This window comes from Bactrocera oleae, chromosome 3 (assembly GCF_042242935.1).
Source record: "Bactrocera oleae isolate idBacOlea1 chromosome 3, idBacOlea1, whole genome shotgun sequence".
NCBI classification, from domain to species: domain Eukaryota; kingdom Metazoa; phylum Arthropoda; class Insecta; order Diptera; family Tephritidae; genus Bactrocera; species Bactrocera oleae.
The window spans coordinates 92280801-92307163 of record NC_091537.1 but is presented as its reverse complement, the minus strand read 5'-3'; the positions used below and the strand labels follow the sequence as shown (position 1 = coordinate 92307163).

Here is a 26363-nt window from a genome sequence, read left to right as displayed (position 1 = left end):
TGCAAATTCATACATATTATCAACAATAATACGTGTGGATATATGTAAAAATATTTGTGTTCAAGTATATACTATGTAGTAAGCGTAATGTTTTGTGATTGGTGTAGCTTTAAAAATTTACATTTTATTCTGAGTTTTTAGTCAAATTACTGCTTCAGATATTGAATTAGCATTCCACAGTATTTAATTTAATTCAAAGAAAAACACAAGAAAACATTAACTACGGTTGCACCGAAACAAGAACTTTGAGTAGTCAGTTTGTATGACAGCTATATGCTATACTGACTCGATTTGACACGGTATTACAATTGGTCGAATGCAACGAAATTATGTAACGCAACAAATATTCGTCACACGACATGAGCATGACTACGGTGACGGCTGACGCGATTGTAGTATATTTTTCTTTGTGGGGTATTTGCAATTCTTTTAGGGTTTTCACAACGTGTAAAGGTTGCCACTTGTTAGAAACACTTAAGTCAAAATAATATGATAAAAGAAATAGCACAAAAAATTAACATAAAACTGGAAACCAACTAAAAAGCCGACGATTATAATTTTTTCTTTGCAGATGGTTGCCAGCTGTTCATAAATATGAATACATTAAAATGAATAAAAAGTACTTTTGAACATGGGTTTCTAATTAAAAAGCATTATGAAAACTTACATTTGAACATATTTTCGGTTAGAGTTGCCGCCTTTTTAAAAATTCTATTTAGGAATGAAAACATCTGTATCAAACGTATGGATTTCGAAAATATTTTTTTAGAGATATTATTGAGAGCAAAAGTTTGAAATTTTTGTTTTGAATATTATTAAATTGTATTCTGTAGTTTTGACAGATATATAAAATTGTTAAAAAAATATTTGATATTTGTTTAATAATATTCGAATTACAAAATAAAAAGTATCGAACAAATGGCTTCCAGACAAAAAGAAAAAAATTAGTTTTAAAAAAGTGTTTTGGTAACCTGTAATTTACATTTTGGAGACAAAAACGTCTTCTTCTATCTTTTTTGTGCGGAATTCGGTGTTCGAAGCCTACTATTGGTTTCTATGGCTCTGAGTCTAAGATGTTTTTGAAAAATTAACGTAAATATTTTTATATTAAACGTAAAAATAATTATTATAAATAATCCTTAGTCGAGGGAAACGAATTAGTGCTTCAAAATCTCAATATAAACTTGATAATCTCCAAAATCACCGAAATTAAAAATATCTATGCATAAGTCTTTAGTTAAAAAAATACTAAACTCATCTGCTACTCTCTTAAAGCCATTTAATCAAAATTGCTGCATCCTTTCTACGATCTTCGAACTTCTACTCCAAAGTGCAATCTTTCACTACCTTCGAAACAAATTACCCGCCATCTATTTTACTATTTTCTACAATTTGTAAAATGTTGCGCCTAAAACTCTGCAACAGATACTCAAAGCACAGCTTCAAAGCACAACCACACACACACACACACCGATACACACAAAGCAAAGCAAAGCTCACCTTGCACTTTAGCTGCATTTCAATGCTCTGACAAATTGCCACTCATCAGTTTGCCCAGAGACAAAGGCAAGTACATACACACACACACACACAGTTATGCATGTATTTGTACATATTAGCCAAGCTTTGCCTTGGATCTGTCGCCGTTGGCCTTGTTGAGGCCTTAAATGCCTAATGCGAATTTATTGCACTGCAATAACTTTAAGTCATGTGTCAAAGCTTTGAAATTTCAATTTTATTCACAGCAGGCTTTTGCAATTAAAGCCAATGCCATCCATATATGTACATACACATACACTTACTTGAAGACGAACGCATGTAAGCTGATGTATGAAATGCTGTCACAAAACTGCCGCAAATAAAGAACTTAATTCTCTTCCATGTTTTCGCCTCAATTTTAATTGTTTTCAATTTTGAGCGACAATTTCTCAAATTTCCGATTATTACTATTTTGAAATACGCCAATATCGCAACTGCATTTACTTGCATTGAAATCACCTGAGCAATTTATTCAGAATTTTAGCTTTAAATTAGTTTATTTGACACACTTTTTTTTTAAATTATTATGAATTTCCATCCTAACTATGGACTAAAATATTAAATTATCCACTTTCTATCTTTATCTTTGTCTTTGTCTTAATCCTTATATTTATACTTATATTTATATTTATATTTATCTTTATTTTTATTTTTATCCCTATCCTTATCCCTATCCTTAGCTTTATCCTTATCCCTATACTTATACTTATACTTATACTTATCCTTATCCTCATCCTCATCCTTATCCTTATCCTCATCCTCATCCTCATCCTTATCCTTATCTTTATCCTTATCTTTATCCGTATCCTTATCCTTATCTTTATTCTTATTCTTATCCTTATCCTTATTCTTGTCCTTATCCTTATCCTTATTCTTATCCTTATCCTTACTGGTACTTAGAAAGTCTAAAACAAGATGAATTTTGAGGACAGTCAGAAATATTAGAACTAGGAACCGTCTCGAACTCATATGTCAAGATAGTTGTGAGCAGACATCTTTTTCAAATCAATCGGGGTCTATTTATAGAACGTTACGTTTCTTTGAAAAAATTACAGTTCTAATCCCTATTGGAATCACGTCAACAAAAATGAGTTTTACAAATAGCATATCCTAAAGATGTGAGCAAATTCTTGACCTACACATAATTTTTCTAACGAATTTCAATTAGCTTCTTGCAAATGAAACGCCGCAGGGAAGCGCCTTCGGCGACAAATAATAATCACCTTGAAGCAACGATAATACTCAAAATACACTTTGTTGTAAGCCCAAGGTACGGGTTCAATTAATTTAATCTCAGACAACAACAAGTAAATAAATATGCCTCCACCAGCCAACGAGCTCACCAACCCACCAACTAACCAAACTATCAAACAGCAGCCAACTAAGCAGCTTTGGAGGGAACCGGGGCATAAATGAACCTGCCATCAAATTATATGTACGAGTTAACGAGGCGCTTTCGACAACACTCGCAAGAGGATATCCTATAATTTCCACCCAACCAATTACGCCCATAATTACATGTAATACTGCGCACACACGCACATACCACATATACACTAAACATATACGCTCAGAAAAGGAGTTTAGACGCCAAGCGGAAGTTGACTTGCCTCTGTTTAATAAACAAATAGACAAACGCTACGTGTACACCTCCTTGTGTGTGTGTGTGCCTACGGCTACGTATGCAGTCGGTTGGGCTGACAGCTGTGCGTGTGAATTAAACGGACATTTTGCGGTAAATGGCATGTCCCTCGGTGACTTGATGCCGTTAGTGACTCTGACTGCCGCAACAATTTCAATGGTAGCTATCGTGTTGTTGCTGTTCTTTTTGTTGGAAAAAGAGTCGCCACCGTGACAACATCAACATTATACTGTTTGTTTTTGTTGTTGTAGTTTTCATGTAAGCGGAGGAGAAAAATTGTGAAGTCAAAGTGTTAAACTCGATTCGAGTGAGTCAACTTTAAGTGTCACTTTATTATACTCAGTTCAATTATACTTGGCTTTCATGGTTGCACGACTCTCAGTTGGTAAGTGGTGAGGGTTGCCACACTTTAACTATAATCATTATGGGTGCAATTATTGAGGTATGAGATGAGTGGTCACAAACTTTCTATAAGTTTGGAGTGACTTTAATTGAAATCAGAGAAGCTGAAATTAAGTAAAAGCTGTAATTGTGATTTAAGTGAAAAGTACAATAGTTGTGGGTTCAAAAAGTTAGGTTAAGTTATACCGTTACGTTGAGAAATGGTCGAGGTTACGTTTTAAACTTTGATGTTGACACCTGCTGTGTTTTAGCCCTAACTTTTCTACCACTTTTCCAACTTAACTTTCTACCACTGTTAAATTATTGATTGCAGTCAAAAAAAGTTGACTTTAAAATCTGATTTCGAAAAATCTAAACTTAACAAGTTACAACCAACTAATAAGTATTGTGAGAAACGAAAGAACCAAAACTGGACAAGACAAAATCACCGCAGTTCTTTACCTTTATTGTCCGCAGTTTATTCTGTGAACTGCCTGAAGTTAAGAAGTCATCGGATGATCAGTAATTTTTATGTTGCCTGAAAAAAGTTATCAGGTTCAGTTTTACAAGTCTTCAGTAACAATAAATTTTGTGAGAAAAACCTATCACCAATGACCAGCTTAACCTATGGAGACTCTGCAACTGAGATCTTACACAACCGGTAAGCAGTTCAAAGTGAATGTGCCGATTATTTGTCATTGATCACGGTTTGGTACTGGTGCGATATTAAAGAGGTACAAGGTGCGCTTATCTCTCAAAACATTGTTTGGTTCAAATTGGTAGGAAGGGATCTTTCGAATCTAATGAATCCAGTAAGTGTGGCAATCGGCGATTTAATTTCGTCATTTCAGTTCTAGTAATTTTGTTGTGAAAGATAATGTGAGCTGTCGAAAATATTGATAAAATAATGGAAATCGGTGAGTCCAACTGTCATATAAGCACTGCTTCGATTGCCCAGGAGCTTAACATTGCTATCTGCTGATTGCTGCTGATCGCAACAAAATCGAGCCATATCTGAAACGGATAGTTACTGGTGATGAAAAATGGATCAATTACGGCAAGGTCAAATGAAAACGGTCGTCGTCGAATTATGTTTAGCCGGGCTAATATAATCGAACAATAATCGACGGTCGCGAAAGTTTTGCTATGGGACTGGCTTTTTGTGAGTTTGGCAGAGAAACTTCTACTATGAGACAATCATCTGCTTTCAACAATTGAAGTGTCTGATGGCAGCAATCACCCAGAAGCGGTTCACTTTCGCCGATGAGAGAGGAATTGTGCCCCAAAAGCTTGATAGGAAAGTTCTTTAGCATACATTTTATAGCCCGGTAATAGTTAAATAATATAAAATGCCACAGTCCAGTACTGCTTTAAGTACTAAAAACTTATAACTGAATATTTAAGTACACACAAGAGTATCCGGCCGAGTGGTGGCTTTGAAACTGAGCAAAGAATCATCAAGCCGGAATGCATTTCTAACACACACAATTAAGCAATTCTATATACATATATAATATATATACATATATAACCTACATCATTTGTACACGCTTGAGCTACTTCCGTGTCGTTGAGCGACAATGCATGGTGATAATTTGCCGCAAATTCTAAGTAATTACAAATCACAGAAGAGATTTTACTTTAGTTTTTCTCATTTCTTGCCAACTAACGTGGACTGCAGTAAATTGCCGATGATGGAGCGTTGGGTTGACGCCTTAAGTTAGACGTACTCACACACACATGCAGGCATAGGTGTGTTGCCATATATTTACAAGCATAAATCAACAGTCTGCTTAAGTGAACATCATTTGACTCCACTTAAGTGTATACTAAATAAATGCAAATTACACACACGCACACATATGCATACAGTAAATATGTGTAAATATGTATTTGTGGCATTAAATTGTGTTTGCTCGCTTGTCGTGTGTTTGTGTGCGGATTCGAAGGCAACTGGTGTCCCATCAGCAATTAAAGCATATTTGCAACGCATCCCCAAAAGCCAACATGGCGCACCCAGCACCATCGGTGTCCAATTTCTTTGTTTTTATTTTTATTTGCTTGTGTACTTTTTATTTACTTTGTCGTGTCCTTCCTGCTTATTAGCGCTCATTGCTCTTTTGGCGTAATTTGTTGGCTGCGCTTCCCGCATGCGGCGCCTTCTTCCTGCAACCGACGCTTCCACACGACACTTCCTGCCTGCCTGCCTGCCTGCCGAGGTGCTGATACTATAACTTCATGTGCGCTTCATTGCTGTTGTTGTTTTTGTGTCTTTTTTTTTGTCGTTTGCGCTTGCCTTCGCCTGCTGAACTGCTGCGGCTGCCGCAGTGTGGTTCATTATTACAGGAGGCTAATTAATTTCATTAGTTGGCAGAAAACAAGGTGAAGACAACCACAATTACATACAAACAACCAACAACAACAACAGCAGCAACAATGACAACAAAATATGACCGCAGCAACAGCACCAGCGGTGATGTTAATGATGCTCATGCACTGCTTTGACTCATGAATATATGCGCAAATGTTTGTGTATGTGCGCGCTTTTGCTACATTATGTAGCATACCTTCTGGCACATCAGCCGGGTGCACACACACACACACGAGCGCACGAAAGGGCCAGAAGCCAGTCAACGGCACATGACAGTCAGCAAAGACAGCACAAACGTAGCTGGAGTAAGTCATGAATGCTACACGCCGCCGGAAATGTAGATACTTATACCGTTATGTATTATATATTTGCATGTGTGTGTGTGTGTAATTATGGTTATTAATGAATGGAATGAATGTATTCATGTGTATTACATTTGTATCTAATAGCCAGCCAGTGTGTGTGTGCATTTGCCTATGCTTGTTTGTATTAGTATGCATATTTTATTGCCGGTTGTCTTCAAACAACCTCAGCGTTACAACAACAATGGCAATGCTAACTACAACAGCAATATTATTTATATTTTATTAGTTAAAATATGCGGAATAGATTAGCATGATTGAATTAATTTACATTTAGGCTAATTAAGGGAAACAGAGATTGGTAAAATGCCAGAAGAAATTAATGGAAGAAAAGCTGAGTCGTTGTGCGTGGAGGGTGCTTATGACCACATTATTCAGTCAGCTCTAATGATTTCACTCTTCATTTCAATCTTGGTCATTTGCAGTACACAAAAAAGATTCCTTTCCATTTCTGAGCTTCCTTTATCGCTGCTATTAGTCAATGGGGTGAGCCTATATTAAGAGAATCGGCTAAAACTCATAAGAAGAAGACAGCGTAACACAGCTGAAAATGCCTTGTGTTTTTAGGAAAAAAAATTACTGTCTTTGAGTCCGAAAAAAAACTACTGACATCGAGAACCTAGGGTCAAGTTAAAGACAGTTTGTTTCTATTATTCAATAAGCTATATTTTAAAAGGTATTCTAGTCTAGAGACAAGAATTCTAGCTAATTTTCAAAGTGTAAAAAAAAAAATTAAAAAATAATGGCAGCTGATGAAGCGGGGTGTCACATGAGCATACATATGATTTCAAATGGAAAAAAAAAAATTATCAATCTGCAATGAATGTCGCGTAAGTAAAAAAAAAAAGTTTGACTAAATGGTGACTGCTTGAAAAAAAAACGTTTTTTACCATTTATTAAAATAGTAAAAATTTAAATTTCGGGATGAGGCTAATTCATACTCGAGAGAGACCTATTGAAAAGATTCTCAGAAATGTTCAAGTAAATCGGTTAAGTAGAACTCGAGAAATAGTGGGTATCGTACTGAGAAAGTCTGGTCTAAGAAAAATGCATTTAAAGTTGCGAGTAAAATCTTTTGTTCGATTAGACCCAGTCGAACCAGTTTAGAGGTCTATATCTCCGAAAATAATTTAATTTTTCAAAAATCCTCTCGTAGACATATTCTTAAATAGTTAAAATTTTAAAATATGAAAAAAAGTAGATTTTCTTAAAATTCTACACTAGAATTCCCCTTAAAAGAATATACTAAAATTTTAAATATACATTTTAAGTAGTTTTTGATTTACAACTTTGTAAAGCATAGTCGCCTAGTTTAAACAGCTCCATCACTTCATCTTTTGAGGCGTTTTTCTCAAAACTACACGAGTGATTACTCAATATTTTTTCTGCATGCTTTATTCATAATTCTATCAATGTTTCTATTGTTATTTTATACCTAGCAGTTTTTTATCTGATCAAAAGTCGAAATTTTGCAGGCGAAACCCGACCAATATTTTATGTTAAATTCAATTTTTTTTTAAACGCCGTCATTTTTTAATTTTTTGTTTCTTTTTTGATCGTAGATCACTGCACGGACAATACTTTCGAATAAAGACTTTTTTAGGTTTCAGGATTTGATATAATCTTTTCTGTTTCTATCTAAAGTAACTTGAGAACTGCTCTATTAATGATGTTCAGTGATCTTTTATCTCAAGAGAAAAAATTTAAACCCAAAAGCTTGTTTAATACCTTAATAATGGAGTCATAAATCACAAACATCGAACTCTGTTTATAGAAAAGATTTCATAAACTTATTGAGAATTGCTAATGAGTGAGCTAAAGGAATGAAACAAAAGGAGTACGTGCTTTAACTTACTATGATTAGTATTTTATTTGAGCTTTTGCTCAAAAATTGAGTATAGCACTACATAATACAATCTCCCGACTATCAATCTGAATCATAGTGTTAAATTCTTACACTAACCAAAAAAAATTAAGACAAAAGCGGGAGATTATAGAAAAAAAAATAAAATGTAAAAAGCTTTTAAGAATTTAAGAAGCTCTATAAGAAGCAGCAAAGTTGTTTGATTAGTTTTATAAACTAATGTTACTTATGTACTTACATATAGTTCATTTCTTACCTAACCTTACTAATCTTATCTTATCAAAATTAATGACTTACCTTGTATGAGCCCAAATTCTTAACAGAACACGCCAATTTGACATTTCGGCCCGCTGGCACTGTAATATTATCAATGACATCCGTAAATTCAGGATCTTCGGAGTCAACTGCAAGAAAGAGAGAAAGAGAGAGTAAAAAATAGAAAGATAAAACGAAGGGCATTAATAAAAGTCAGAGAAAATGTTAAGGATTTGGTAATAAATTATCACACTTTGTATAACTGTATTTTTTGCATGTAGTAAGTACGTCTTTCTGTATCTATATTTTAATTTATGTGAACACTGCAAATGCCTCTGAGGCATAAGAAGATATGCTGCTAGTGTCTAACCACAATAACTCTCCATTTAACGAATTGTGGCAAACGAACAGCTGTAGGGCGACTACGCCAGTCATTATTTCGTTAATTATCTTCACTTAACATTTATCTCATTGATGTTTTTGTTGCAGGAATATTCATATTTCCCGTGAGCAGCCAGTGCTGGCTCAGCTTGGAGGCTGAAATTAACTTGGTTTATTCGTCTGCTCTAAGATTAATTGCAGGCGAAGGTTGGCTTAAGTTAATCGTTTATAGTTAAACGAGATGGGGGGATGTATTGTTATCTCGCTCGCTTGCTGTAGGGTGCCTAATATTTTAGTGTTTTTTGTGGAAAACTTTTTCTTTCAGGGAGGGAAATTAATAAAAATGAGTAGTCTTTACTTATGAGTAAGTATGTGTTGAAGATCAAAAGGCATTACAGTAAAGGTTAACTATTTTTATCAGTTAGAGGTATTCTACTTGTAAGATAAACTTTTTTCATACTTTTGCGATTGAGAGAAAAGCAATGAAGTCGAGCACAATAATGAAAATGGGGAGAAAATACTTCTGCTTATGGTCAAGTTGGATTATACTGTACTGCAGGTACGTCATATTTCATCTAGTCTCTTGAACTGTGAAGCACCTAGATATTTAAGACTTCGCTGGAAAGAAGTGTAGAAGGTGTTCCAGCGTCGCTCTCATGGCCCCTATCCTGTACTTTCTGCATGTATTGTCGTTACTAATGCCCATCCGCTCCGTATGTGATGCCAGTAAGTTGTGACCTGTCATTAGGCCAACAACCCTCCTGCTGTTCTTTCGAGTCCGTGTGAGTTAAGCGCATGACCACAGCGATCCTAAATATTCTTAAGGTATTCCATCTCACTCTTATCCGTCTGCCAGCCTTTCAGGAAATTTCACTGTGTATCGTTTTTAGGGACTTACTTATTTCCTTTACTGGTTCGGTAGCCAGTCGTTTTCCGGCAGCCACTACATCTACCCCCTCTTAGTATCTAAGGATATTCTCTGACTACATGCGATGTGAGATAATGGCTTTAATTTCTTAGCCCTTTATGTTGTTTCCTGCGTTTTTAGCCATCTGAGTCGCTTTCCTGATGGCAAAAACTTCCGCCTAGAAGATACTGCAGTACCAACAGAAATATGCAAAGAAATAGGTCATGGCCACGCTGGTATTTTTCTTTTCTCAAATCGAAAGCCAGAAATTAAATTTAAGTCACTTCAAATTTGTCAAGAGCAGATAACTTGTGCCGCAACTCAACACTGTTTTCAAAAAAAAAAAATTTGCAGCAATTAACACCCTACATTTAAAAACTGAGCAAACTCGCCACAAAAATTAGGTTGACCCAGTCCAAACAGCCCACTAACCACGAACTATAAAATTTAGTAAGCCAAACAACAACAAAAATGAAAAGCCTTCAAACGAGAAATGAGAAATTCCGCCCCAAAATAAGTTAGACCAATTATCATAGCAATAATGGTATGCCAAGTTAACAGCTGTTAGCTGCCAGTTACCGGCAGCCAGCCGTGGACGCAGCAGGGGAGCAGCAGCAGGAAGTGACCCAACAATAATACAACAACAATGTACACAACAACTATATATAAATATATATACTAGGCAACTAAATCAACAACTAAAATAGCCATATAACAGTAACGCTAACACAACAATAACAGCAATACTGGCAATACCGACAATAAGAGCCCACAAGAGCACAGGCACAACAACAACGACAACAAAAACTTTCGGCATGCAAAATGAACACTTCATCAAGTGTTTAGCCATTTCACTTGGTTTCGTTGCTTCGTTTCTGTTGTCGTCGCAGGATGCCCGCTTAGTTGTTGTTGTTGGTATTGTATTTTCCGCTTGTTTGCGAGCAATGATGATGTAAAGTTTTTGTTTTATTTTCATGTTCATTATTTTTATTTTTGATTTTCTCGTCCCCGTTGTTGTTACCTCATCTTGCCGCCGGCTTGCCACTGTGCCCCGGACCGTGCGGATAAGCTAAATAGTTGCCTCCTGCTTGTTGTGTTTTGAATATTTTAGAGCTGATTGGTATGCCTGGTTGGTTAGCCAGTGGCACGTCTGGTCTGGTCGCTTGATGGCCCCACTGTTGCGCAGTTTGTCGGCTCCTTGTTGGCTTTAGTCCTTGTTTTTCACTTTATGGCTGTTGTTGCTGTTGTGTTGGTTGTTCGTTCGCTTAACTATTTCTGTCCTTGACGTGCTGCTACACAATAGTTTAAATCATGGTTATTATGTACACAAATCTGAGACCATTTTCAATGCTGATATTGAATATTAGCCGAAGCGCAAAGCAAACTAGCACACTGGCAAGCAAACATACAAGTATATACACAACTGAACGCACCTAAGCACTCTCCGACAGACAGAGTGTTGAAGTGAAGAAGTGAAGTAATAAAGTGCGCTCATATAAATACTTATGTGGATGAATAATAAGATATATCTTATTTAGCAGCAGCTATGCTTAAAATTGTGCCGGCGGTATACATACCCTGTAGGAAACGCTACGTTAGTTAAAAGTCGATCCAAAAACGGATCTCACTTGAACAGCTGAGAACGCCAGTCTGTCATGATACCGAAATATGTACTCTTAAGTATTGATGAAAAAAATAATCTCTCGAAAATTGACAAAGCGCTTTGTGGCTTTCACAAATTGGTTGAGGCCGGCTATTTAGCCAGGTTCGCCAAAGATATGACTGGCGTAATATTTCAACCTCAGTCTTGCAAAAGCTGGATAATGGAGGAGAAAGTGCCTGGATGCTTCCACGTCATCTTCCTTCAAACAACTTTGAAAGTTAGAGTTCGACAAACTTTTCAGCTTTACCGCATAGACGCCTATAAGCCAACGACTAGTTACAGCTCCTCCTACCGTACTGAGAGCAAGTAGTTCAGTAGATGTTCTACATTTTGCCCTAGTGCAGTAAGATTTCGCAGTCACAAAGGAGCTAGTTGTTGACTAACGCCAGCTAAGCTCAAGCGAAGACCTACAGTCCAGCGTTAGATGAAGAAACAAAACTCGTTCATAATCCAATGTAATCGGGACGAGAGTGACCTCTCTTGGGAGCTCTTCGGCTTTGCAGTTTCCAACGATTCCGTTATGACCAGGCACTTAGACGAGCCTAATAAAAAAATAGTTTGATGCTATCGATAGTGAAGTCAGACACTTCTTAACAAATTTTAAGCGAACAGCGAGCGAGCTCAAAGCTCAAAGCTAGATTTGTCGCTCTTCTATGGGAGCAAATGCCCACCTACCTGAAAGAGGCTTCACTTCGGAGCAATGTGTACATGTACTGCTATCTTAGTGACAACCTCCTCTACTTGAAAAACGCTACATTGATCGGGTAGTTTAAAACTATGCATGAGGAAGAGCTCTTTACAGAAAACTCCACCTCAAACCTTCCCTCTGAGTTTCGACCCATCGTTGAAAAAGTTCACTGCGCTTCTTCTCCAGTGGCTTCACCCCATCCATATATCCCTTGTCGGTATGTGAGAAGATCAGCAGATCTACGAAGCAGTGATCAGTTTTCAGGGTTGCAGACGAAGAAGAATTATAGAATATCCTATTGTAGAGTCTTTCATGTACCGAGCTTGCCTGGGTCTTACAGCTACATTCGCTTCGCAGCCAATGTACTTGCCAATTATATCGACGGACGCCATTTGAAGATTGGATTCTTAGTTTTATTCATAGTGCATCACAGATGCCAATAAAAGCCGCTCTTTGGACACGTTTCTCTAAAAAACGCTTTAAATATTTCAACATTTGGAGGGATTTTCCGTTATAACTGACGTTTGAGCCTGCAATGTTTTTTACAAATAATTTTTAAAAATTTAAAGACTTATTTTTAAGTATAATGCAACACAAAAGTCTAAATAACTTATAATGACTCTAGTTCGAAGAGGTGGGTCAAAAATTTTAAGCTGTTAGATTTTTAATGGTTTGTTTATGTAGTCTTCGGAAGGCTGAAAACATCATCAGAGGGCTTTATATCGAAAATCTCTGAGAGATTTAAAGATAGTTACTAGATCTTGTTAGATGGTGAAAATAATACAAATTAACGCATTCACTGTGAAGCTCGGAGACCATACATTACTGAACTACCTTGGTCAGGGATGCTTTTCCTTCAATATATGGGACAATGTTTTAAATAAATGTACTTCATAAACATACCTTCCCGAATTGTTATGTCAAAATTTTGGTTTTCGCTGAAAATTCATACGAAATAGGTGGCAACTCTGCTTAAGACGATTTTAAGCCAAAATGGCCACAATAATTACTTTAATAAAATCTTTAAGTTTATCTAAAATATTTAGAACGATTTGTGACTTTTATACAATAGCAAAAGTGGCAACCCTAAGGCAAAATATATGAAATTTTTTGAAAATTTTTGTGGACTAACATGATTTAAAATATTCTAAATGAAAGACCCATTATGTCGCATCATTTCCCGACGGTCACAGACGACCCGAGAAAACAACAAATCTTTTCTCCTATAAACCAACACACACACACTGTGCAAATACAGCTTATGTTGCGGCGATTGTAGCAAATAATTAATTGCAATAATATTGAGTTGTTGACTGAATGGGCTTGTGCTTGCGGATGCACACACAACCACACAAACAGGTATATTAACAAACAACACAACAAATGCTTGGTCACAAATCTCAAATGTACACAATCCACTCACACACATACACAGTAATGTATCACATTGTATCACATGAGCTGCTTAATAACAAGACATTTGCCTTGCCCACAAGCCGGCCCACCAGAACGCCCAGAATTCGGCAGGATAACGGCAGCAAGCAAAACAAGGACCTGCTACCTTGAGTCACCACACCCGCCCTCGTGGTTAAGTGGTTTTTGAGGCGGGCTTCTTCGGGCGTCCGCCGCTGCTTCATACGCAGTGAAGTGTAGCAACCAGGCCATTCAGCAGTCGAGCAGCCAAGTGGCCTCAGCAACCGCCCGTCGCTCTCACTGGCTTGAATTGTTGTTTCAAGTGTAAAATTATATGCGGTCTTAGTGTCATTGTTGTGGTTGTTTGTGGTTTGTTGTGGCAACAATTGAGCAAATGTCCTCTTCAAATGGAGTACAATAAACTTATGCAAATGATTGGACGTGGGTGGGCACTTATGTTGAAATGAAAACGAATAGATTTGCTCAGTGAAAGTTCTTGATCATTTCCAGCAACCAACTTTGATATACGAACCGGAAAATTTATGCAAATTAAAGTAGTTTATTTGTTAGCAATTTGATGAAGCAATTCGAAGCGAGTGAAATGAAGTTGCATGTGTAATGTAAAAACAATTTTCCAAAGATGCAGAAAAAAGGATTGAAGCAGAATTTAATAGAAATCAATAAGGTTAATAAAAAGTTATATAAATATAGCAAAAACGTTAAAGATTAAAGCAATATTACTTTAAAAGTTTGATAAGTAAAATTTCTGATGGAAATGAGTGAGACTTTGAGAAAAGTTAAGGCATGAAACCGTAATCAAATCTTGTTAACAATATACCAAATGTACACAGAAGCGAAGCGTTGCTTACTATTCCTGAGCCGAGGAAGGGCATGAACAAATAAGTTACGTGTGAGGCCGAAGTATAAACAAACTTACTGAGACAAGTTAAAAATGTTTGCCATTCTTAATGACGTGGAAACTAGAAACTTTAAGTGAGAGAATCAGAAAATATAAGCAACGGATTTGCAAGAAGTACCAAGTTAGGGGCTGATTCCAACGACTTAGATCACGGTACTCGCCCTTGGACGGTTGAAACACGGATTCTCTATGATATCAAAATCCTATATAAGATACTCTCATTTATCGACGAAGCGCTTTGAGCCTATCACAAATTAATTGAGTCGACTAATAACAATTCGATCCAATTAGGCCGGTTCACCTAAGGTATAAGATTCAAAATATGTCAGCCTTATTAGAGCGAAAGCTGGATCGCCAAGGAGGTAATGGTGCGATGTAGCCTCACCGTTGGGCGCTATCCGGTTAAAATCTATAGCATTTCATAAATATATGTACACAATGCTAAAAGCTTGAGTTCAATGAACCGTCAGCATTTTACATTAAGATCACGTACAAGAGCTTGTTGTGGATCAGCGTTCACAGAGCTCAAACGTAGCCATTAACATCTTTTGATAGATGAGAGTCCGAGCTCCGACTTTTTGAAAAATAGCGTCGGCCTTTAAAGGCAGATTTTTCGAAGAAGAATTAATCCCAGTTCTTTCATCTATGTTTTGACTGATTTGTCTTGACTCAAGTTTATATCAGAATATTGAGCGAGCAGACACTAAAAAAACTTTAAAAAAAAATTAGTTTCTTTATCAATAAACCACGCAACGCTAGGTCCATTTTATCATAGTAGTAATCTTATATTAAATATATACTTTTCAAAATCATTCCTGAGCTGAAATGTTAGTGAGCCACTTATAAATTACAAGATATTATTCGATATATATGTATATATAAAATATGTGCTCTTTGTAAATTCCGTTATTTTTTTACCATAAAGCGGAGTTAACTTTTAAACTCACCTCTCAAAAAATGTTTGCAGACGTCGACATTTCCGAATAAAGCGACAGGTCTGAATAACAAAATGTATGCTCCAAAAATAAATTTCCCAAAAAGTCAACAAGCAACAACAACAACATCCCAAACAAATAAACCTAATAAACTCCAGTCTTGTCCATTACATTGGCTCCGTTCTCTTCGCACGCTATTCTCGTTTAACTTTGTTGCATATTTGTTGTGACGCTTGCTGCTGGACGCTTGCTGCAACACAATGTCACGTGTCAATGCAAGGAAAATGAACTTTTGTGTAAAGAAAAGGTGGACGACAGCAGAAAGAAAGCTGAACTTTAGTTGGAAACTTTGTTGTGGATGCTGCGATTACTGTGAACTTTTACTTTTTGCTACGTTGTTGTTGTGTTGTTAAAGGACCCGAGCGAAAATAACACTAAAGGCGGAGACTAAAGATTTGCTAGAAGCGCACGTGGTAAATATTTGGAAAGCTTGTGTAATTGTAGACTGTACGTGAGGGCAGCAGCGGGATGTAGGTAATGAAATGCACACATGTGTACGTACAATATCTTTGTATGTATTGTATATGTAATTATATACATGCTCACTGTTATGAAGAGACATTACCACATATTAGAAGCTCCGTTTCGACGCAATCTTGATCAGGTCCATTTGTTCTCCGACATATGCCGACCCTTACGCTGCCAGATCTCCAAGAGTAAATACAATTTATATATATATTTATACTTGTAGTACACAAACATACATACTTATATGCAATTCTAATGCTATAGAACCTATTTTCGGTTTCCTTTGTTTGCTGCACACGCTCATACGAATTTTTTGCAGCAACTGCAAGCTGACTTTCTGCAATTCAGCAACTTCTTTTTAGGTGCGATTAGCCACCACGTCGCTTTGTGTGTCCAATATTTGTTTGGTTGGCCCCCTCTTTCTGTCTCACTCTCCACTCAGCTTGTGCTCTGTCGTTTGGCTGCGTCAGTGTAGTCTACTAACGGGCGTTTGGCCCAATTTGCAGTAAAACTTCTTCGCTTTCATTTTGCCTTGAATTGCCGTGCACACATGCACACACACATATGCGTTTGCGGTCACACGCTCGCAGTCATATGCGCATATCACAGCTACTCGTACTACATTCGTCTGCACTTCGGAAGCACGCACGCTGCTAACTCTCGCAGATAACTGCTGGCAGCTCGCTCGGTGGCACGTGCGTCTGCACTTTTTCACTCGACCATTGTTTGTGCCATCTAATTAAACCGAAAGTATGTATTAGCTTAGTTGCAAGTTGCCAGTTACCAGTTGCCCGTTGCAAGTTGGTAGTTGCACGCAGATAATAACCAAAAAATTATGAAGAAAACTTTTATGCAACTTTGCTTGCAATTAATTAGTGCAATTTTCCACAATGTATACGCTTGCCACAACAACAAAAACAGCAAACCAGAAAAAAATCTGCAAAATTATTTGAATTTAATTTTGGAAAGTTTTTCAAGTTACCTTGAAGTGCTTGCAACAAGCATAGTTATGAAATTAAGATAAGATTTGAAAGTGGCAGAGTTGCATTTTTGAGAAGTAAATGTTACTGCTTTGCACAAGAGTAATCTCATGAAATTTCCTGTTGAATGATGAACGAACTTAATGAAATGAGTGAAATTAATGAAACGACGAGGAAAGAAGTATTAAAAGGAGACCATTCTTGAAATAACAAAGCGATTAAGCATACCCATGTAACTAAAAGATATATATTAAAACTTTTGATAGAAAAAAACTCGAAAAAATTGTATAATTATATATCATGTAATACCCACACATATAAAAAAATTTTTGCATAAGTACTTAATTTTGATCGCTCAATTTATATGGCAGCTATATGCTATATTGGTCCGATCTGAGCAATTTCTTCGAAGATTTTACCACAGCTTTAGGCAATAGTAAGTACCAAATTTGGTGCTGATATCTTGACAAATAAAAAAGTTTTCGATACAAGGACTTGCATTTGATAATACAGTTTATATGACAGCTATATTGTATAGTGGTCCGAAATCGACAGTTCCAACAAATGAGCAGCTTCTTGGAAGAAAAAGTTCGTACTCAAAATATCAGGTCGATATCTCAAAAACTGAGAGAATTTTTGCGTATAACATCACTCTGCTAATTTATATTATACAACATATTTTTATTGGGTCTCCGACGTTTCTTTTTTGGGTCTTACAAACTTCATGGTAAACTTAATATTTAGTATGAAAATTAGTTCTTTTAAGTTCGCGAATGAATAAAGTAAATGAAACATTTGAATGAACTAAATGAAACCACCGATAAGACAAATCTCTATTTAAATCTATTCTTGATTAAGCTTATGAAATAAGTTTCTTTTTCTACCAGGTGGCAATCCTTTTGAACATTTCCGAACCTCAGAATCCTGATTTAAATTAAGCTTTGATAAAGAAGTGAATTACATTAAAGAATGATCATATATATTTAAGCAGAGTTGGCACTGGTTAAAAAAATAGTATACCAATAAATTTTCTAACTTGCAAAATATGTTTTCATAAGTTTAGAAAACACGTTAATTTTGATTTTTTTGAAAAGTACTTATTTATTCACCAATATCTATTTTGTCATCTTCAAAGGAAATCCTAATCGAATATAATACACTTGTACCAACACTTTTTCCAATCCTCGAAGCACTTCTGATATGCGCCTTTTGGTATGGCCATCAGCTGTTTTTTCGATTCTGACTTGATCTCATTAATTGTAGCAAAACACTTCCATTGGGATGATTGGGCCTTGGATTTGACGTCATAACCATATAACCACGTTTCGTCACCAGTTATGACCCGTTTAGGCAAATTCGGATCGTTGTTGACGTCATTCAACAACTCCTGAGAGATACTAAGGCGACATTGCTTTTGCTCAAAATTTATCAATTTCGGAACAAACTTCGCTTCCACACGTTACACATTCGAGAAAATTGAATGTAATGAGCCGCTTGCTATGTGATACAACAAACTACTAATCGAAATTGGCTTCTAATGCATACTCATGATAAACCTACATATGTGACCGATTATAACAAAAACAAAATATCGATAATCGAATGTACACAGCCCGAGGAAAACCCAAAATTCACATTTTCATTCCAACACACCTCTTATATCTCAATTGCTCTTCACACGTCAACACTCTAACTAGAACTGTGTTTGCTGCACAATCCGACAGCCCTTATTGTATATAGTAAACATTAACAAAACTTCGCTACTAGAACATTCTGGCAACTACGAATTTGCTAATGAACTTCTCTGTCATTCTTAGCTAATTTATAGACTATATTTTTACTCCTAGAATAACTGAGTTCTCAAAATTAAGTAGATAACTTTTGTTGATATTGATAATTCCAAGTCCGGTCTACACTAGGAGTAGGTCTAAAATTTTTCTTGAAGATTGCTTTTTCGAATCAATGCTTTATTAGAGATCTGTGAAAGTATAATTTAAACTTTCTGCAAACAAAAATTACTTAAAAATTTTGACACTCATCTCATAAGATGATCTTGTCTAAGCACTGTTCTCAACAAGATTCAATGGCATTCAACATATCATAAAACCATGTGATAATTTCGAAAAGCTTTCATATAAGCACAACTACAGCAAAGCTTTATAATACTTTATAAGCTCATGAAATAATAATAAGCTTTCACCTTTTTACTCTTTTGAAGTATTTTTGATTTAATTAGTGAATATGTAATCATATGTAGGTATGTTGGTCAATGTCAATGCCTCCTTTAAAAACAAATCACAGAAATCTTAAAACATAATTTTATAAATATACATATGTACTGTATATAAATATATACCCTTATGTATAGAAATGTAAACAAAAATATATACATTATGCAAGTTGTGTGGAATATGTAAAAAGTATGAGAGTTTGTAGCTGACGACGCGTTATCGCCGCCTTTTGATAAGCGCTTTGTTGAGTAGCGCGCAAAATAAGCGGGACCCGCTTAACCCCAACGTTGTATTTGCATATGTGAGTTTATAAATAAATAATGTAATTGCGCTTAGAAGCAACAGAGCAGCTTTTGCCAGTTCGCTGATAGAGTTTCAGTGCGAAAATGTAAACATAGCGAATCGTCAAGTTTAAGCGAGAGGTTGGATCCAGCTCAAGCAGCACAAAAATAAAATAAAGTGAATTAAGTAGAAATTGAAATACAGTAACAAAATGTTAAATAAAAATTAATGAAATAAATATTAAAATAATTAAGAAATTAAAAAATATGAAGATAAAAATTACTGCGCCGTAATTTTGAAAAATTTGGATTTTTTGAAAATATAGATCTTAAAAGAACGGTCAAAACAAACGCGCTAATTACACAGCTAAAGAAAGTTTTAGATTTTTGAACCAAAAAGTTTTCTAGGTGTGAGCTAGGATACAATATAAAAATATTTGAAGCACAAAACCACAGTTACATCTCCAATCATCAAACAGCAATATGAGGCGATTAATCGGTTTTGCCTTCCTACTGCTCATTTCACAGTCACCATTGGTAAATACTCATAGTTCTATATCCCCTAAAACACAATAAACACAAACTCTCATTTCCGTTTTTAGCTTTGCACCGCGGCCACCCGCGGCAACATCCCAACCCAGCAACCCAACATTCTGTTGCCACACGCCGACATCAAGAGCCGCAAATTCCAAACTCATTTCATTGATGAGCTCAACGCTTTGGTGGACACAGCCGCCGGCGATCATCTCAATCGATTACTGCAGGAGCTACGCGCCAGCAAAGACTATGTCGCTTATGTGACGCGCATCGAGGCGGCCGCCAGCGCCACACAACTCATGCCGAAAATCGTCTACCTCAAGCAGCTGCTCGACCTCAAGTTGAACGAGTCGCCACACAGCGTCGAAAACTATTACACGCTGCGCAATTTAAACTTTCTCGGTAAATTGAAGCGTGAACTATTGCAACTGCAGGACGAGAGCGCCACAGAGCTGCGTCATCTACGCTGGTACAATTTATGCGGACAATTTTGGTATCGCGATGTCCTGTTGAATCAAACGCAAACGGCGGCACACAAAGCCACGCCGCCACCACCCGCGGCGCACTACTGGGCCAATGTCAAGTTGGCGCCATTGCGTGCCGAAACTGTAGTCGCCTCATCGGCCGCAACGCCCTTGGCGCACACCGAGCTCGAACGTTTCGCGCGGCTGCTGTATGCAAATGTAAAAGCGGCCGGCGTGGAGTTAATCGATGATTATTTGTCCACCGTGCGCAAGCTGTTGCAGGAGGTCATTGAAGAAAAGCACATTTCAGCTATGTCATCAACGGAAAATGAAGAGGGGAAAGAGGAACCTTCCACTGCCGAGTCTCATACACTGCACGCCAGCAAGCTGAACAAAGTGTTGACCGAAATTGATGCAATACTCGCCATTGATGACTTCTATGCGAAACGCAATCGTTTGTACCGTTATCTCGAAAATGACCTCTCTAGCGATTATGAGCAATTTAAGAACTCGCAATATGCAAACGAAGACTTGGCGGAAATGCTGGCGAAATTGCAACGCAAAGGCGTCGATCTCTTTATCACATTCATGTTCAGTAATTTTGAATTCCTCGAGCATTTACACGAAACTTGGCGCAAGCTATTGCCTTGGCCAACGAATGCGCAGGAAACGCCGTTGCAGTACGATGCGGCGTCACAACGCCTCTTTGATGTGCATCGCTTGTATGTGGAGTTTAAGGGCGATTGGGAGAATAGCGAACGCTATAACGCCTATCAGGGCGTGGTGCAAGCCCTCTATGCGGACACGCGTAATGGCAGTGCGAACATGCATATCTTCGAGTTGTTGAACAATGCATCGGCAAATGTGGGTAGTGTCACGTTGAATATGATCAAGGCAAAGTGTGATGAGCTGTAAACGTGTGGGGAGTGACAAGCGGCAGAGTAATAATGTTTATCAATGGAGATAATAAAAAGGTAGTACAAAAGGATTTAATATTTTGGTATTAGTTAAGATTTGTGTAGACGGTGTTATTATCGCTTCAAATCCAAAATTTTGTGAATTTAATAAAATTAATTTCTTTATAACTATATATATAATATATATGACTTTTTGATACAGTTGCTATAAAAATTGATAAATAAGGGTTAAATAATACTAAAACAAGGTTCGAACAAGCCGAGTAATTATATAAAAGTTAATTAAAATGATTCTAAATCATCGACATACAAGTTTTGTTAAGAAAGAGATTTAGGTATTGTTTTTCAATCAATTTGAAATATTGTACTACAATCATTATTATCTTACCTTCGGCTTGAGTTGGAAAACTGGAAAAGTTTCAGCTTTAAACCAACTGAAAATTGTACCAACTTTATAACCGATTTTTACTTAAGCTTTTAATTTTCTTTTGGATTTCGATTTGATAAAGTTTGAAACCTCAATGAAGTATGGTGATTAATCTTGGCGAGCGTTTGAGAATACACCTATTCTCATTATCTCTCTGACATGTAAGAATATTATAGAAATCGCAATAGTTTTGCATACTTTTAGGCGCTATAATATATAATATATCAACTGATATAAAAATATTGATTTCTGCACTATGTTATGCCAGCACCTATGTGGGTCTCGAGAGGCAGCTGTAGACTCCATTGATGCGCATTTTGGCGAATGCTTTTCACAGTGAAACCATGGATGGCTAGATTTCTGAATTTATAAGATGGGTTTGTTCAACCTTTAAACCCTTAAAGCGACTCAAAACTAAGGTAAACTGGAGAAAATGTTTGTTATCGTTTGAAAATATAAATAAGGCAAAGAGGATTCCGATAAATAGATCTCCGAACGCAGCTCTCTTCGCAGACTTTGTTTTTAACGGAAATTCAAGAGTTTTGCTAAACGCTGTGGTTTCCCAAAAGAAAGCTGGCTGGCTCGGACATGTTCTAAGAAGAGATTCAGAGAAAAACACCCGGATCCGTTTCGACTGGAATCCATAAAGCAGCTGACGAAAAGGCCAGTCAGAGCTAACCTGGAGAGAAATTTGATATTGAAATATCAAAGTTCCAAAAAGTTTGAAGTCAAATCAAGAGGCCAGCAGAAGATCAAAAGTCTCAGTGTGAACCTTGTGCAAATTTGCGGAGCTATACGACACAAGACAGATATAGTGGATTAGTCATAACGTAGATGTCAATGAGAGATTAACTCTCTAAAATGTAGTTGAAAATTTTGTGTAAATCTCCAAAACCTCTTACCTCAAACCCATTTATTAAAATTTCTCTCTACTTATACATTCATTCGAATATCAAAAGCAATCGCTGCTCAAATAGCCTAGAGCGCCCATACGCACCACCTAAACAAAGCGTTGTCAAACTCAATGGTTTGGTTTTCAATAAACGAAAAAGATTAGCAAATCAATAACTACAAGTAGAACCCTTAATAGCACTTAAGTGTTTTTGCGTATACCTAAAGGTAGCTACGGCAGCCGCAGCCAATTGGCAGACAACGTATGCTTCACACACCTCCTGGGCCATCACGATAAACTGGTCAACTAATGAATTACGACGGCTTAAGAGACCAACGAGCTCGGAGCTACTTAGTGCCAAGAGCCGTAAAAAAGTTAAAAATGTCCATATTTTAAAACTCTCACACCCGCAATTTGCTGCACGGTTAGCAGCAAAGTTACGAGACAAACACACACACGGCACCCAGGCTACTCGCACAAGCACACAAAGCACATCCCAGAGCATGTAAGTTTTCCGGTACACATTTTTGTCGGGCATTTTCACACCGCAGGTGACTTTGGTGTTTGACTTGTTTTCCGTTGGCACCAACCCACGCACACACACCCACACACACAGCACTTGTGTGAACTGTGAATATGTACGATGATGTAGCGGATGTCCGTTGACCGCCTCCTGATCTCGCCTCCAACATCCACTTGTGGGTCAGTAAAACCAAGTTATTGTGTTGCGTGTCGTGTTGCTACAAAATAGTGTTGCCAACTTGAGAATAATATATGAGCAAAGTTTAGCGACACTAACAGCTCACACACACAGGCATACGCAAGCATATTTCAGACGAGTCACAATGGGAACTAAAATAGGATCTGAAATGGGACACTTTTTTAAAGTACAACAACAGAGCATCTCGCTTTGGGTATATGCACAGGCTGCGTCGGCTTAGAGCACACACACACACACACAGACACACCGACATTGATATGTATAGTGAAGCGTGTATGCATGCTTTTGTAATTTTTGTTTTTGTAACTGAGCTGCGGTTATGTGTGATTTTGCTGGGATTGTTGATAGTTAGTTGGACACCAGTGAAATGGCCAATGGAAGTTGAGCGTAAAGGGTATGCTGAGCGGATGTGTAGACGAGGAGAGGCGGATGCCAACGAATGCATTCAAAAGTCAAACCACCAGTGAAATGAGCGGCAAAAAGCTGCGGTTAAGCTTTAATGAATTTTAACTAGCAAAAGTTTTAAACTTTTCTGCCTGCGACAGAACAGGACCAGAAAAATATATAACAAAAACAGAAACTGTGAATGAAAAGCGCAGAGCAGAAAAATGGGTTAAGAATAATAGAATAGATTTGTGGTGGATTTGCTTTGTGTTTTTACTTTCTAGCCATTTTTTTCTTTTTGCATAAAGTTGTTATTTAGTTTCTTAAGTGAAGGATTAAAAAGATAAAATTAAATTAGCGTTCTGTTGCTGGAATTGCGGAATTAGCACGAAGCCTGAAGTTTGAAGCAAAATTATATGAACAAAACTTGTTAAGTGAAAAACCGTGTTTGCTTTTTGTTTTAAGAAATTTGCAACTTCAACCATTGCAGACGATACTAGTATGAGAGGAATTCAGTCAAAGTAACAGAATATTGCCGAGATTCTACTCGGATTTAAGGGCTTAATTTGACACGCGTAATCGTAGTGAGAACTACTGCGAATATTTGGAATATTAAAGCTTAAAGTTTATGCATTCGCCATAATTTTTTTTTAGCAGCATTATGTGAATGCGAAGAAGACTTTAAGCGTACTTTGTTCGACAATACATTTAGTTTGGCATTATAAGAGTTTCATATACCGATTCAAATGAGTTAAATACAAAAATATTTCAACAATATTAAATATAACGTCTTCGAAGAAAGTGTAAAGCTTTTTGTAAGCTTTTACAATTTTTTCTTGAAACAATGGTCTGCGTTTCTTTAAGGAAAAAAGGGAATACTATTCTTTTTGAAAAGTTCAAGAAAATAACAGTTGCATCGTCTCCTATATTTAAGCCCAATACCACTTTGATATTTTAAACTTTTAAGTTTCGTCTATAGAATCTCTCATTATGTTACGCAGTAACCAAAATGGTGGTGGAAACCCTATCAAAACCTGCTGACGAAAAATTTTCAAGTTTCCAACAAAAACTATAACTACCGTGGAGCCGGAATTCAAACTTAAAGTTCTTAAAATTTTCCAAAGCGAAGAACGGTAAAACTTTTTAATCGTGAGCAGAGAGTGCTCAAAATATCGTATTTTTTGTATTCAAGATTTTAGGATTTTATTATGAGGACCGAAGTAACTGTTTTTCTTAATTTTATTAATTATTTGACTGCTGGTCAGAGGGATTAAGTTCTGCAGTCAGAACACCAGCAGATTACAAATTGTGTTGCTAGCACTGGGCAGTTCGACAATTTCAAGCTTTGACCTTCTGTCGAACTTCAAATATTGCTATTTATTATTTATACTGAAAATATCGCGGTATTTTATACTGATTTTACATTATACTTGAAAAGTACATTTAAAACTGCTAGAATTATCTGTCTACACACCTTCAAATTTATTCTCTTTATTCTTCTTTGTTGAAATGCATAGAAATGTGGCTTCAGTTAATAATTCCAACATTTATTTTTAGCGCTGGCTGCCAACTAAGCTGTAACGCACCCCACACGGTACGCAAGTTCATTGCACTGGATCGCAGCGTCAGCCAACGGGATTGTTGCAAATCCCCAAAAGTTGCCACGGCATTTACACCATGACTTTATAAATCACACACGCACACATACGCACGCACGCACTTAGCATCACGCAAACACATATTCCCCAAATGGCAGTCTTCTTTGTTACACACACTAACACAACTGCACACATGCTAAATGTACAAAGTATACCAAAATAGCAACAGACAGTTGAATCGGATGGGAACATCTGCTTTGCACCAGCAACAAAGGCAGTTGCAGCGCACCCGCCACACAGGATAAATCACGTAAAAAATCAAACAATACAATTTAGCAAACGCACACACACACACACGCCATCGCAATGCTGCACAAAAGCTGATAAATTTAGCCATTGCCAATGCAATGTGTGCGCAACAGCAACAGCAGCAACAACAAAGGCCAACAAATGGAATGCATTGCAATCTGTGCATTGAGCGCCGGATATACCCACTTACTACGACCTCATCGAGAATAAAGCGCCGTATCGTAACGAAGCCATTGTGTGCTTGTCGCTCGCCTGTGAGTGTGTGCATGGAGGGCGCTTGCAACTCTATTTAGTTTCGCTTGTGACATTTATTGGATTCCAGCTGGCTTTTTGGCTTTCTGCCGCCGCTCCGCACATCCCCAGCGCTGCGGCCAATACCAAGCGGCAAACGCCGAGCACCGAGCACCGAGCACCGAGCTATTTCGGTCTAATATCAAGTATATGACTTCTTTGGCCGATTGCGGCCGGCAAAAATGGTGTGCTGCGATAGGACTTGTCACTGCTTATTAGTTTAGTTATCCCCATGACAATCGCTTGCGGCATGCGGCACATACACACACACACACATGCAAACATTTCGAGTTATGTTGCTGCTATATAAATTCGTATATGTTTATATTTTTGTGTGTTTGCTCTGCGCTTTTATATTTCGTGTTGGCATTTTATGGATTTTTTGTCGAATTTTCCAATCTATTTCATGGCTTGCCTTTATCTTTGTGGCATGCTGTCTGCCATTGTGCGGCATGTGGCATGTGCCACTTAAGTGCCGCCGAC

At 37.2% G+C, this 26363-nt stretch overlaps 2 protein-coding genes across 2 annotated transcripts in view; one reads left to right on the top strand and one right to left on the bottom strand.

Annotated features, from left to right (window-relative positions):
- The window catches only part of DIP-epsilon (Dpr-interacting protein epsilon), a 190659-nt gene that overhangs the window by 75480 nt on the left and 88816 nt on the right, over positions 1–26363 (bottom strand). The window contains exon 3 of the mRNA XM_070107227.1: positions 8457–8563. Coding sequence (XP_069963328.1) covers positions 8457–8563 — 107 coding nt within the window. The remainder of the gene's footprint in view (positions 1–8456; positions 8564–26363) is intronic.
- Positions 19411–21438, top strand: LOC106625070 (uncharacterized). Its single transcript, XM_014244872.3, has 2 exons — positions 19411–19877; positions 19943–21438. Exons 1-2 carry the CDS (start codon positions 19824–19826, stop codon positions 21254–21256), a joined length of 1368 nt encoding a protein of 455 aa, XP_014100347.3. The 5' UTR covers positions 19411–19823; the 3' UTR covers positions 21257–21438.